This window comes from Echinops telfairi, unplaced genomic scaffold (genome assembly GCF_000313985.2).
Source record: "Echinops telfairi isolate 266 unplaced genomic scaffold, ASM31398v2 ScPeMD7_7469;HRSCAF=8507_0, whole genome shotgun sequence".
NCBI classification, from domain to species: Eukaryota; Metazoa; Chordata; class Mammalia; order Afrosoricida; family Tenrecidae; genus Echinops; species Echinops telfairi.
The window spans coordinates 50986821-51001150 of NW_022111372.1; the positions used below are offsets into that span (position 1 = coordinate 50986821).

The 14330-nt window shown below is 44.1% G+C and overlaps 1 protein-coding gene across 3 annotated transcripts in view; it reads right to left on the reverse strand.

The window, feature by feature from the left end:
- Positions 1-973: 973 nt before the first annotated feature.
- The window catches only part of FAF2 (Fas associated factor family member 2), a 76156-nt gene continuing 62799 nt past the window's right edge, over positions 974-14330 (reverse strand). For all 3 annotated transcript variants that reach the window (XM_004696809.2, XM_045284663.1, XM_045284664.1), the window contains exons 8-11: positions 13286-13463; positions 11514-11685; positions 10804-10947; positions 974-3975 (exon numbers count right to left, since the gene is read on the reverse strand). In XM_004696809.2, coding sequence (XP_004696866.1) covers positions 3793-3975; positions 10804-10947; positions 11514-11685; positions 13286-13463 — 677 coding nt within the window. In that variant the 3' untranslated portion in view covers positions 974-3792. The remainder of the gene's footprint in view (positions 3976-10803; positions 10948-11513; positions 11686-13285; positions 13464-14330) is intronic.

The following is a 14330-nucleotide window of genomic DNA, read 5'->3' on the forward strand; positions in this document are numbered from 1 at the left end:
AGAAATAATACAATAATACAGTCAGGCATGTTACATGGTACCATTGCTCACCTCAGCCCAGCTTGGTGGTCCACGTGGAGAGAGAGGGAAGGGAAGGAAGGGAAGGGAACAAGGGAGAGAGGAGTGACCAGGGAGTGAGCAGCAAGGAGCTCAGAGTCAGAGAGCGATCTATATTGCTGACACACCTATATACCTTTTGGGGGCAAGCCAGCCCACTAATTACAGGTAGAGACATATGTCACAGGGAGGAGCTGCACTATAGGTTACACAGCAATGAGAGGGTGGTCTAGGGGGTGGTCTCTGGGTCTCCATAGGAACATTATCAGTAGGATGCGAACCCCTCCTACAGGAGCCTGTCCATTGTCCCCAGAGGCAGGGAGCAGGCCCACCCCTGTGGAGGGATGAGACAGCAGTCTGGCAACTGATTGCCCTGGGGGGGGATGCCTGCTCATCTGACCTCCCCCCACACTTGACCTTCATTTAGAGTGGAGGAAACTAACTTCTGGGGGGCTAACTTGTCTGAGGTCACAAAACTGACAAATGACAAAAGTCCAAGCCTGAACCCCACCTGTCAGCTCTGATACCACACTACCCACACTGTGATCGTTTCCAACAGGAACACGTTAGCGCTGTTACTTCTCTTGAGGTTAAATCCCTGGGTGGTGCACATGGTGAAGGACACTCGACTAACTCAAAGGTTGTAGGTTCAAATACCCGAGAGGTGCTGGGAGAGGCCTGGGGCTCTGCTTCCAGAACCCCAGCCTCTGTACCGCTTATGGAGCCCTGGTCATGAGGAGCTGCCCAGAGTTGGCATCAGGCAACTGGTAACATCGCCTCCTAGTTCGCCTAGCTTCTCGGCTATGTAATAGCTGTGCTCTCACCCCCAGCTTCCCACTTTTCCTTCATACAAAGCAAAATACCCAGCACACATCTCCTAGACAGAAAAGACCCACAGCTTGTCGGTTTTTGTTTGTTTGTTACAAAACATTTAATGCCAACCTACAATACAATGTAAACGTTTATGAAAACAATTTAAAGTACACTAGCTTTCTTCCCTAAATGATCGCAGAACTAGTCAGGTGCAGTTCGGGTTGGTCACTGCATCCCTCGTGGATGGACTTCCCTTTGCTGTGGTCCTCAGGCGCCCTCCTATTCAAGCACCAGACACTCTTCCCGACTTGACACTCCGGAAGGTGGGGCGGGTCACTGCTCCTGCCCAAAATCCCTTTCCGGAAACACATGCCTTGGCCTTGGCACCATTAGCAATTGTATAATGACTGCTCAGTTGAAGATCCCAGGTTCTTTTTCGCTTTTTAGGACCGTGTATCCAAATAGCACTGCAGAAGCAAGCAAGGGGGAAAAATTGCTCAAGGAAATTTGGTAGAAAGACCAGCTGGGTCCCACAGAGGCTGCAAAAAAATGCAACCAACTCCAACAAGGTGTCTTGACTTGGTCATTTTCCACGGCTGTGCACTGATGTCAGCCTTGGGCATGTAGAAAGAGACCACCAAGTGAATGTGCCCAAGGTGATTCAGGAACAAGGGGCACCGTTCACCCAGAGACCACCAGCTCCTCCGAGTTTGCCCCCTCCAGGTTCCTGGGCGCACACAGGTGGTACTGGCATTGCCGGACAGCACCTTCCTTTCCCGCTCCCCCTCCGAGTGAGAAGACGGATCCTCCCCAGCAGCACTAGGGTCCACAAGTCAGGTAGGAATGTTTCAGAATGGGCTGGGAGGCACATGCACGCTCCAAGTGAAGCCTCTAGCGACCTAAAGCAAATGGAGCGAGCCCCCAAAGCCGCACTGACGTCAGCAGAGACCACTGACCTCCTTTACTGAACCACCGCTGCTGTCAAAAGGCAAGAGGCATAAAGTGCACATTGTACAATAAGATGCAGCTCCGTTTAAGGAGGGAAAAGAAGCTATGCTGACTTCCCCAAAGAGGTGTGGGCAGGAAGCTGATGGAGAACACTGCCTTTCAAGAGAACAGGGATCCTTACTCTCCTCCTGGGCACTTCCAGGGAGACAACCGGGAATTCCAGTCAGGGGGACGCACTCTGAGCTGAGTAGGAAAATCCCTCTTTTTGTAGTTGTCAGCGGGAAGCAGAGTTCACAGAGGGTTAAGTGGAGAAGGGTTTATATCCTGCTAAGTCACTCCACATACGCTTTTGACAACAGCCGGAGAGCAACTTTCCACTCATCTGGCCTAAGGATAGCAAGGAGCAAGGGGAAGAACGGGCAGCCAAGAGCAGCTCCAATTTCCCAGAGATGGAGCGCCAGACACTGCTGCTGGCTTGCTGGGGAATTCTCCCAGCTCTCCTGGAAAACCCCTGAAACCCTCATCCCGGCCCACGGTATTTTCCCAGTCAAGGCTGCACAGAACAACTGCGGCCTCCGAGAGCTGTTCTTGGGCTCCACTGACATGAGAGCCTTTGGGGGCTGTCAATCTAACCATTTATGCTCTCCCTCTACCTGACACCTTGGCCTCACAGCGAGCTAAGACGACAGTAACTTCAGCAGGTTGCAGTGACACAACAGGTCTGCACCAGTCTAGTTAGAGAACACTTTGGAATCCTTGTCAGTTCACACTGGCACCTGTCAATACATGGCCTGACCCATGTACCCATTGCCATAAACTCAACCACAGATGAGCAACCGAGGCTAAAATCTCTATCACTTCAACGCAGTAATGGGGGGGAGGGGCCTGTTCAGAAACGAAAGCGTGCCTTCCAACAGTTCATACCGGCTCAGAGTCCTGCTGTGGCTCCCTTCAAGGCCCCTGGGTCTTTCCATCGTTAAAGGGAAAACACACACACATACACACACTTCCACTGGCACAGGCAGGGCACTCTCCCATGGTCCTGCTGGTCCTTTGGAAAAGCAGCCAGCTTGGCAATTCTGGAGAGCTGAGGGCTGGGCGGTGGGGTGAAGCAGATACCCCGTCAGAAGCGAAACGGAGAGCTGCTGTCCTCCAGCTCACACCCGTAATAAACGCCTAGCACAGATCCCAGGAAGAGCTGCAGGTCAAGGTGTGTGAACACGAAGTGCATCCATACAGGTGTGGCTCTAAGCCCACAGGTGGCGAGCAAGACTAGCAAGATTTGGACCAAAAACAGGGTCTCTCTGGGAACTTGAGAGGGACGATGGCAGAAAGAAGCGCACACCAGCCCAGGCACCTTTATTACACTTGTGGGGCCAAGGAGCCAGGGCGTGACCTCGTGGGCTCGAGAAATGACTCTTTATCAAATAAAGTTAAGAAAAAACAAACAAAACCCCACCTATGTCAGCCTTATTCCTTTGGTCATTATAAAGCAACTGATAAAAATGAAAAGTTAGTTATAAACCGTGGGAAGTTCAGGAACCCCTTGTTCGGTCCTTTCTCTTCTTCCTTCTCCAGAGGCAGGAGAAGCCAGTCCTCGGGAGATGCTGCAGTAGCTGGTTTGTGGAGGTTTCTCAGTTTTACTTCCCATAACCCTAAGAAAGAATGTAATCGGTGGGAACACCCCTCCCCTGACAATGGGTGGTGGCAGGTGAAGAGTCTCCTTTTGGTGGCGGGTGCGTGGTGCAGAGGCAGGATGGGCGGGGGCCTGCTGAGCGGTCCGTTGGGTGCTAACCTCTCTCGCACACACATAGGTTGTGACTCTTGCAGGCAGCATGGTTTCTGATCCTTCCTTAGGATGCAGCAGTCTTTTAAAAAAAATATTGTATTATAATAATAATAATAATATGAATTTCTCTTTTTGTTTTTCCATTTCTTTTCAGGGCTGGGGTGGGAGGGGAGGAAGAGAAAGTGTCATTCGTCTGTTAGGTCCTGAACAAAGAGGACTTCTGTGTGGCTTAGTCCTGCCTCCTGCAGCGTGGGGGGGTTGGGCCACTCCTCGGAGGGGAGGCAGGGCAGCACCCTCCGGGGGAAGTTGGCTTCGATCTGAAACTTCTCTGGGCTTTCCTTCAAAGAGAATAAGAAGTCGTGGATGACCTGCAGAGGGTATACAGAAAAAGAATGGCAGTGTGAAAAAGACAGAACAAACACGTGACTAAAATTCAGAATGTGCCCCCCATCCCCCATCTTCCAGCGATGTCTCTGGGGTCTGAAGTAATGATATTACATTGGAATCCTATTTTCTGGGTTTTACCATTTCCCACAGCAGACATGGGGCAACCCTTCCAGAACGGATTTGTTAACAAACTTCAATGCTAGCTCACCCCTCAACTGAGTCAGCTCTCCCTTGATCACTTTTTTTATATAAAGCTAAAACATTTTTTACTTAGAAATAATAATGTCGCAGGACAGCTGGAAGTAAACGACATGGAATCTTTTCCCTCAGATCAGTTGCAAATGAGCTGACAACCTGGTATCACCCTAGGATGTACAAGGAGGCTTCAAAAGGCTTCTGGGAAAATTCCATTAATGTTCTTTTTTAAAACAATTTTATGCACATATAATTCAAATACCATACAATTCAACGGTTTAAATATATTAAAAGGAGAAGGGTAATCAGCATCACAATTTTAGAATTTCTTCGTTCGTGTACTCATGATTATTAGCTCCTCACTTCCCTGCAGCCTACCTTGCCATAACCTAAGAAACTATTACGGCAATTCAGTTACTATCTCTCCAGATTTACCTATCCTAAATTTCATATAAAGAAAAGCATACAACCCTCTCAACAACAATAACAAAACAAAAGAGAAAAACCCCATTCCAAAGAAAGCAGAAAATTATACAGTGGAACAAATTTAAAACAGGTGAAAAGGATAAACAAGGTGTTAAAATTCAAAACTACATCTGAATCAATCCATTTTTCCATTAACTTTCAATTCTATTTTCCCACAAACTTGAAGCCTCCTTGTATTTCTTAGAAACAAGGACAATTCCCAAAATTACCCACTGCCATTGAACTGATTCTAGCTTACAGGGACCGACTGAACAGAGAACTGCTCCAGAGAGTTTCTAATAATCTTTCTCCCCCTGAGCAGTTTAGTGGGTTTGAACTACTTACCCAGTGTTAAGTGGCCCAATGTTAATCCAGTGTGCCACCAGGACTCTTGATAATCAAAATAAACCCAAACTGAACTCACTGCCACTGATGGATGCTGACTTGTAGCACCGCTACAGGACAGAGCAGAACTGCTACTGGGAGTTTCCAAGACAACGTCTTTCTTTACAGGAGGAGAAAGCCCTCTCTTTCTCCCTCGGAGAGGTCGTGGTTTCAAACCGCCCACTTTATGGATCCCAGCCCAACGAGTAACCACTATGCCACCAAGGATCCAATAATCAAAATACAACCCTCAAAACCAGGAAATTCACACGGACCTTTATTACTACATCATATAAGATGACCCAATTCGAGTCTTCCCAGCTGCCTTCCATAGCACAAGACTCCAAGTTTGAATCATGTTGCATTTGGTTGCCATGTCTCTTTGGTCCCCTCTTCAGTCGGGAACAAACCCTCAGCTTTCCTCAACTTTCATGACCTCGAGACTTGCCACTTCTTTTTTGTAGAATCCCCCTCAGCTTGTAGACTCAGCTTAGGCATCTTTGGCAGGAGTAGCTAAGAAATGATGCTTTTTCCTGCCCGCCACACCCATTCAGGTGGAGTACAACCTCAGTGCTTCTCAAGGGCCATAACGGTTTACTTTGATTATCTGACAGTTTACTTGGATTATCTGCCAGGCTTTTGCACTATTGTTTTTTGTACTCTGTAATTAATATTTTATGGAAAAATACTTGGAACTCTGGAAATATTTTGTTTCTCAAACTTTCCAGTTATTCTTTTGCTTATATCAATATAGATTCACAGGCTCCTATTTTATTTGATGGGTTATGTTCTGGGTTATAATTAAAATAATTAATGTCTAAAGGGAGTCAGAAGATGATCATTCAAGATGATGTCTGTGTCTTCCTGACATGCCCCAGTTATTCTTGAGCATGTCCTTGCTTTTGAGCACAAGATGCTGTAGTCTCTGCTTGTATTTGCCCTGCCTTCACCCCAAATCAGCCATTTCTTCATCCTGGGATCTGCTAAGAAGGCAATGAAATTTAGAAGCTAAGATCTAGGTGCTCAGTAAGCTCACTGATATTGAGGTGTTACTGCTCCCACTTTCTATGAACTATGAAACACATACAGCCCCCAAACGATTCCAAATCATAGCCAACACTATAGGACAGAGCTAAACTGCTGCTAAGGTTTCCAGGCTGTCTATCTCTATGGGAGTGGTCAGCTTCATTTGTCTGCAGAGCAGCTGGTGGATTCAAACCGCTACCATAAGGTTCAGCAGCCTAACATGTAATGGCACATGTTTCTAGGATGCCAAAGGACTCTGGGTGGTTATGCTGTGTCCTTAAGAGTCACAAAGGCCAGACCTGTGCAGCCACATTACTTCACCTTCATGTTTCTTTCCTGACTGAGCCTGGTCTAATTTAAAGCCAAACATTTCTCTTCGTCTCAGAGGTCTTTAAAATTTAATTTACCATATAGACTCGTGTATAAGCTGAGCTTTTCAGCACATTTTTTATGCCATTTTTGTGGTAAAATTAGGTGTCTTGGCTGATATTCGGATAGGCCTATACTCGAGTATATATGGTGAATAGGTTTCTTTTTTTTCCTCCTGGAGGGGAGAGGGAGTGGGGCGTGAGGAAGCTATTTAAAAGGCTTCAAGGTTTAAACAGTTAACAAATGGCTTCCTTTGGGCCACAAACTCATTGTTCCAGAATGCTACCAGATTTCTTTTCAATCACTCTGAGCAAGTAAATCTGCACAGGTTTTCACATCCAGTCTTACTTATGAGAGCGTTGGAGGTAGACGCGCCATCAAGCTCAGGTGGATGGGACTATCCTTCAAAGTAAAGACAGTGACATGACTGTATTAACCTGGAGTAGCCACCCTTCAGTGGTCAGAAAACACAGGATATTTTAATCACTACGGATGGGGGTGAGCATGTAGTGCCCACCGACTATGTATGTACATGTTAGCCCAATGGAAAATAAAAGAGAACCTTAAGTTACAGTGAATAGCCCCTCTAGTATTAAAAAGTGCACCAGTGACTGAGAAACAAGAAAGCTCCTTTGTCTTTTTATCAGCCAGATGCCTCCTAACTTTCCAATCTGTTCGGGGCTTTAGTCCTGTATTCTCTACTGGCCAGACCACGGTTTCCTCAGCTGTGGGACCCACTGTGCCTCCCAGTGCCTATGGTCACTCCAATCGAAAGTTACTAGGTGGCAGATTATTTGTCTATTTTACAGACTGCAAATCTGAGGCCCTGTAAAAGATATGTCTGTGGTTCTGCACTTAAATAAGGAGAAGCAAAAAACCATGCTGCCCAGTCTCACATGACTACAGTACATGTTCCTTTCAATTGTGTAATTCACCTTTTTTAAATCATATTTTGGGGGGCTCGTACAACTTTTATCACAATCCATATATCCGTCCATTGTGTCAAGCACATTTCTACATTTGTTGCCATCATCATTCTCAAAACATTTTCTTCTACTTGACCCCGTGGTATCAGCTCCTCATTTTTCCCTCTTCAGGTGTAATTCACTCTTAATGAGCGTGTATGACCAGGAAAGAGCAGAATCTACTACAGTTGTATTATTTGGGAAGGCAGCATACAAACTCATAAACAGAAATTTTTGTTTGGTTATAAAAACATTGAGGCTAATGGATGATGTAAACTGACTAAGAAAATGTATCTGATAGTGTTGGAAGAATTAGAATTTGATCCTCCTTCCATGAGATTCTAAGAATCTTTTTTTTATTTTAAATAATTTTATTGGGGGCTCCTACAACTCTTACCACTATCCAAACATCCATCCATTGTGTCAAGCACATTTTTCCATTTGTTGCCATCATCCTCAAAACATTTTCATTGTACTTGACCCCTTCGTCTCAGCTCATTTTGCTCTCCTCCCTCTCTCACCAACCCTTGATAATTTATAAATTATTATTATTTTGTCATGTCTTAACACTGACCGATGTCTCCTTCACCCACTTTTGTGTTGTTTGTCCCCCCGGGAGGGGATTATATGTAGATCATTGTGATCAGTTCCCCCTACTTTTCCCTTACCCTCCTGGTATCACTATTCTCATTATTGGTCCTGAGGGTTTTATCTGTCCTGGATTCCCTGTGTTTCCAGCTTTTATTTGTACCCATGTACATGCTCTCGTTTAGCTGGATTTGTAAGGTAGAATTGGGATCATGATAGTGAGGGGAGGAGGGGAGGAAGCATTTAAGAACTAGAGGAAAGTTGTATGTTTCATCTGTGCTATACTGCACCCTGACTGGCTCGTCTTTTTCCTGCAACCCTTCAGTAAGGGGATGTCCAGTTGCCTACAGATGGGCTTTAAGTCTCCACTCTGCACTCCCTCTCATTCACATTGATATGATTTTTTTGTTCTGGGTTTTTGATGCCTAATATCTGATCCTATCGACACCTCGTGATCACACAGGCTGGTGTGCTTTTTCCATGTGGGCTTTGTTGCTTCTCAGCTAGATAGCTGCTTGTTTATCTTCAAGTCTTTTTTTTTCTTTTTGCTGTGACAGATATTTTTATTCTTTAGATGGTGATGAGTAGTAGAATTTCTCTTCTCTGTGCTTCATTTCTTCATCTGTCAACTTTTAAAAAGTCACGGTTGAAAATGTCACTTGTTACATCCAGGAGCTAACACTATATTCTTATTGGATGAGGGACAAATCTACTCATTCTTCTTAAATGCATTTTGACAGGTCTGATCCTCTCCAGGCATTCTTCAGAGTATTGACAGAGGGATTGTTGGAAAAGAGAAATCTCATCATATTGTCTCTGCATTAAGTTCTTCAACATATTCTGGGTCCTCTAGAATAATACACAGTGTTGTTAGAAGAGAATGCAAAACTCACCATTTGCTCCACATTATTATCTCTCTGCCTTCCCTTAAGGAGCTTTTATTGATCAGCTACTATGTGTCTAGAAATAAGCTCATTGCCAAGGATCCAATGGTGAAGAAGCATATTTCTTGTCAGTGGTGGAATTCTCCTCTTCCATTGGAATTCTTAGTTTGATTCCCAGTCTCACACTGGAACTTTGGTAACCCTCTTTACACTTCCAAAGAACTCAGTAACTCATATGTGACTTGTTTTGTTTGAGAGCAAAGTCTGTGTTGTTCACATAGGTTACCATGTACACATGATGGCCACAGAGTGGGTGCATGGCCACTGTTTCCCTCTTCTGTTTTCTTTTTTTTTTTAATTTCCTCAAGCTGACTTCTTTCTTTATCTTCAAGTCTTTAAAATCCCAGACACTATATCTTTTGACAGCCAGGCACCATCAGCTTTCTTCACATTTGCTTATGCACCCGCTTTGTCCTCAGCGATGGTGTCGGGAAGGCGAGCATCATGGAATGCCAGCTTAATAAAACAAAGTATTCCTGCATTGAGGGAGTACTTGAGTGGAGGCCCAATGTCCATCTGCTATCTTAGTGCTAAACTTATAAATGTTTGCACATAGATCTATTTCCTCATCATATATAAATATATTTACATATGTACATGCCTTTATTTAGACCTCTATAAATGCCCTTTGCCTCCGAGTTCTTTCCTCTATTTCCTTTCACTTTCCTCTGGTCCCACTATCATGTTCAGCCTTCATTTGGGTTTCAGTACTTCCTCTCAGTTATATTGCCCTTGATCAAGCCCTACCAGGCCCCCTACACCCTCATCACCATCGATTTTGGATCACTTGTTGTTCCCTTGTCCCTGGGTTTGTTAACACCCACTTCCTTTCCCCCGTCTCCCCTTCTCCCAAGTCTCCTCAGAACCATTGGTCCCCTGTTTTTTCCTCCAGATTGTTTATCCCACCTATCTATCTAGATAGACCTGCAAAGATAATAATATGCACAAAAAACAAGACAGAGCAAAACAAAGAAACAAAACAAAAACAAAAAAACGAAAAAGAAAAGCCTGGAAATAGTTCAAGGTCTGTTTGTTGACCTTTTGGAGTGTTTTCCAGTAGAGTCTGATGGGGTGCCACGCCCGGTCCCCAAAGCCTATTTTTGGTATTCCCTGGGGACGTTGTTGCTCTGTTCCCCTTGCTGCTCTGTTGCACACCATTAGTGTTTCACCTCAGTGTGGTGGGGTCATGGTGAAGAATCTTTTTTTAAGCTACCCCCCCTCGTTTCAAGAGAAAGGGAGAGACTATGGATGTCACAGAACTCCTGGGTGACAGGTAACAACCAACTAAAAGGTTGGTGGATGGAACCCACCCACAGGACCTCAGAAGAAAGCCCCGATGATCTGCTTCAGTAGAAGCCACATTGCAGTTCAACTCTGTACCACACTGGTTTCCATGATGCAGAGTTCTGACATCAGGATAACTGGCTGAATTTAAACAAATGTTATGGCTATCACAGCCTCAGGAAGTGACCATAGGTAGAAAGGCAGTGAAAAGCCTCCAAGCGGCATGTGCACTGGTATTCAGGGGCTGCTAGGTCACTGGGCCCTTTACCCTATAGAGCAAGGGGTGCTGCAGCCAGTGCGCATAGAGCAGCATGGAAATCTCTCCCCCTCAAATGCACAGGTCTTCTGCGCCAAGTCCACACATTATGGGGGATAAAAACCCCTGAAGAATTGCTTAGAGTTGGTTGCTGGAGTGGGAAGAACATACAATACTGTACTATGTGCCTGTTGGTGTCCACTGACACCCTTACCATCTGTCTGGCTGCCTCTGTGCTTTCAAATTCCTGTCCACCCAAGTGTCAATAAAACCTCCAAACCCACAGCCCAGGTGTCACAAACATGTAGGTCACACAATGTAGGTGGCCCTTACTGTTAGCGACTGTGAAAAGTGGAATCGTCTCTCTACTCGAGAATCATTGGGCAATTTGAAAACGATCTTGACACTGTCAGGGTCATCAGGGGAAGGCTCAGGGGGCAAGCACTCCAACTTCTTTTCCTTTTCCTCCTGTAAATTCTGCAGAGATACAAGACAAAGGTGAGATGTGGATTCAACGTGGCAATAGGAAACACGAAATGCAATGACCACGTATGTTTGTCATGCAGTCAGGTCACCATAAGAAACACCTCTTGGTAAGCGTCAGGAACAGCCTGGTTCAGAGTATCCCAAGCATGACTGATAAGACTATCAACTGAGAAAAGAGGAAATGGTAAAGAGACAATGCATGCCATCAAGTGGTTTTACATAACAATCACACATGAACTAAATGCTGAATTAACCTACACTGGTGGCAAGAATGACTATTTTTAAAGCCCTGCTGAAAATCACATTTGGACTTACTACTTACTATACTTACTATTCCTAGAATAGAGCTGTTCCACCTGGCTTTTACTTATTCTTTTATTTTATATATTTATATTTGGTGGAACCATAGAAAATCTAAAACTTGTTAAGACATTTAAAATGACTTACATAGTTATCACCATTTTCTCCCGTTACACTTAAGACCAAGCTGGCCAAAAACCCCCAAGGCTAGAATTGAGAAGGCAAAGGTGACACTCTGGTTCCCACAGGTCTGTTACCTGTCGCCGTCTCTCCTCTGCCAACTTTTGCTGCTGCACCTCCTCTTCCTTGCGCCGCCTGCGCTCGCGCTCCTCCCGTTTCTTCCTTTCTTTCTCCTGGTCAGCCCTGAGGGAGGCCAGGTAGGCCTCGTCCTGCTGCTGTCTCAGCACCTGCGTCTGGTTTCTTTCTTCCCTGTGGATGGACCAAAACCTTAGGGCAAACAGCACTCTTACACCGGTCGTGTTTCTTTACCCGAAAATTGGGGGGCGGGAGAAACACCTCATAAGGATTCCCATAGCAGACAGGGCACTGTCTAGATGAGCCATCTTCTTTCTCAGTTTAATTTAGTAGAAAAAGAAATGACAAACTTTCCCTTCTTTTTAAACTTCCAGAATAAAAATGTATCTGCCTCCAATGATAACAAAAGTAACATGATATTGTTATGAAATGATCAATAATGTTATACACTGCAAGTAAACACCCTTTTGAATTTCTAGACTGGTACTGTGGGTTTTCATACAATCAAAAAAACACGTACATGCGTGCATGTTTCAGATGTGAAAAATGTACCCTCCCATGCTATTCAGAGTCCCACCAATCGAAGCTAAAACCTCTGTAACAGGTTTGTGTGTTTACTGTTGTTCTTTCAGCAGGAGTGATACTCTGAACAGTCAGCGGCTTCAATAGTTCATCATTCCTTACTACTGTAGTTTTGTTTTTTTTAATCGAGTACCCTGTATATGCAGTGAAATGCACAGACCTTAAATGTACAACTCAATGCATTTTTTAAAAAGGCTCTTCAACTCCGTAAATGTTGATCAATCCCAATTACTACTCCAATCAAACAGCACATCCCCATCACCCCAGAGTGTTTCCCACACATTGCTCACACTGTTAAAGTTATGCTGCATGTTTAGAGTTCATAACCTGTGTTTTTGTCACATGCAAGCATTTCCCCATGTTATTAAAAACTTACCGAAATTTTTTAAGTTGTATAACTTTCTTGAGGGTATGTTAGCATAATTCCAAGTCTCAAATACATTTAAACCAACCCAGAAATTGCATTTCTAGAAATCCACATTTTAATCTAAGGAATTCATCTCAAATTATAAATTATTTTTTCCTCTGATGCTTTTTATAATTGAAAAAAATAATTTCAAAGTCTAGTTACTGACCTGGTTAAATTAAAGTATATGTAGATAATGGGATGCTAGGTAACAAAAGCAACATGGCAAAGTTATATTTAATAAGGAGGGGAAATGTTTTATTACTATTACATGCAAAGAGTTTATAAAATATTATTGTGTGTGTCTATAAAATATTAAAATCAAGTGGGAGGGGGAGTGGGGAGGGAGGGGGGAAATGAGCAGCCGATATTAAGGGCTAAAGTAGAAGGCAAATGTTTGGAGAATGATGAGGGCAACAAATGTACATATGTGCTTGACACAATGAATGTATGTATGGATTGTGATAAGAATTGTAAAAGCCCCCAATAAAATGATTTAAAAAATCAAAAGTTGTGCTTGGGAGTATGGATGGTTTTTAATTTCTTCTTTGTGCTTTTATTATTGATCATGTACATTATTTATGTGATTCAGGGGAGAGTTATTATTACCATTACACTTTTACATTTAAGTTCTTTTGAATCATATCTCTTAGGAAAGGTTATCAGGATACTAAATGGCCAAGGCTGTTAAAAGTTGCCCAAGACAGGACAGCGTATTTGTGAGCATAGGCCTACCACCTGGACCTATAGCTGGTTTTTCAGTTCCAAAGTGGAATTAACATGTACCTCTCTAGGCGTTCTGACACCAAGTAAGTCTGGTTTGCGTCCATGATAAATGTCAGTTGGTTAATGAGGTCATCGGGTTGAATCAGGCCTTCCAATCGTCCCACAACAGTCATTCTCCGGTCCTTCAGCATAATCATGGCCAGGAATGGATATGTGTTCTCTCGCAAAGCCTGGGACACTGATGACAGAAAGAAGACCCAACAGATCAAGGGCAGGACTCGGGGGATAAAACAGAGTAATCCTGAACCTCTTCACAGTGAGCAAGAGAACTGCTTTATCCTAGCTGGAAAAGAAGCAGGGATCATTCTTCTCTGCCCTTGCTTCTATAATGTACGGTGTCCCTATCCCAAGGAAATAGGGAGACAGGTTTGGTTGCAATGATGCTGCTGGGCTTATCATGCTGGGCCCCAATTCTGGGAGGTTTACTTGGTGGTAGGAAAAGGGCCTATAGGTACTCAGTTTACTGCTTAGCTTAGCAGACTTCCCTACCTTCCTTCTGCCTGGGGAAGTCTCACCCTGATGCTACTAGGGCTGATCTCCACCATCTTCCTTCTCTTACCTCATCTCTTTCTGAACCCTGTCCTCAGACAGAATGGTTAGCTTTTCTGCTTCAAAGAAATCTAGAAAACTGGTTTCCAAATAACCAAGATTTTATCTTATTTACACCTGTTTTTCTTAGGGGTTAAACACAGGTTCCAAAGAAAAAAACTCAGTACTCACGGCATTCACAAATTTTTTGTCCTTTTGCCCATAATACATGATAAAGTGTAGCCCATGCCCCCACCCATCCTGGATTGTTCCAGCACCCCCCAGAGGGTGGCATTGCCCACTCTGGGAAACCATGCTTTAAAAGGCGTTTTTAAAAAGCTTCTATGTGGGGAGGGAGGGGAAAAAATGAGGACCTGATGCTAGGGGTTTAAGTGGAGAGCAAATGTTTTGAGAATGATGAGTGCAATGAATGTACAAATGCGCTTTACACAATTGATGCATATATGTATGGATTGTGATAAGAGTTGTATGAACCCCTAATAAAATGATTTAAAAA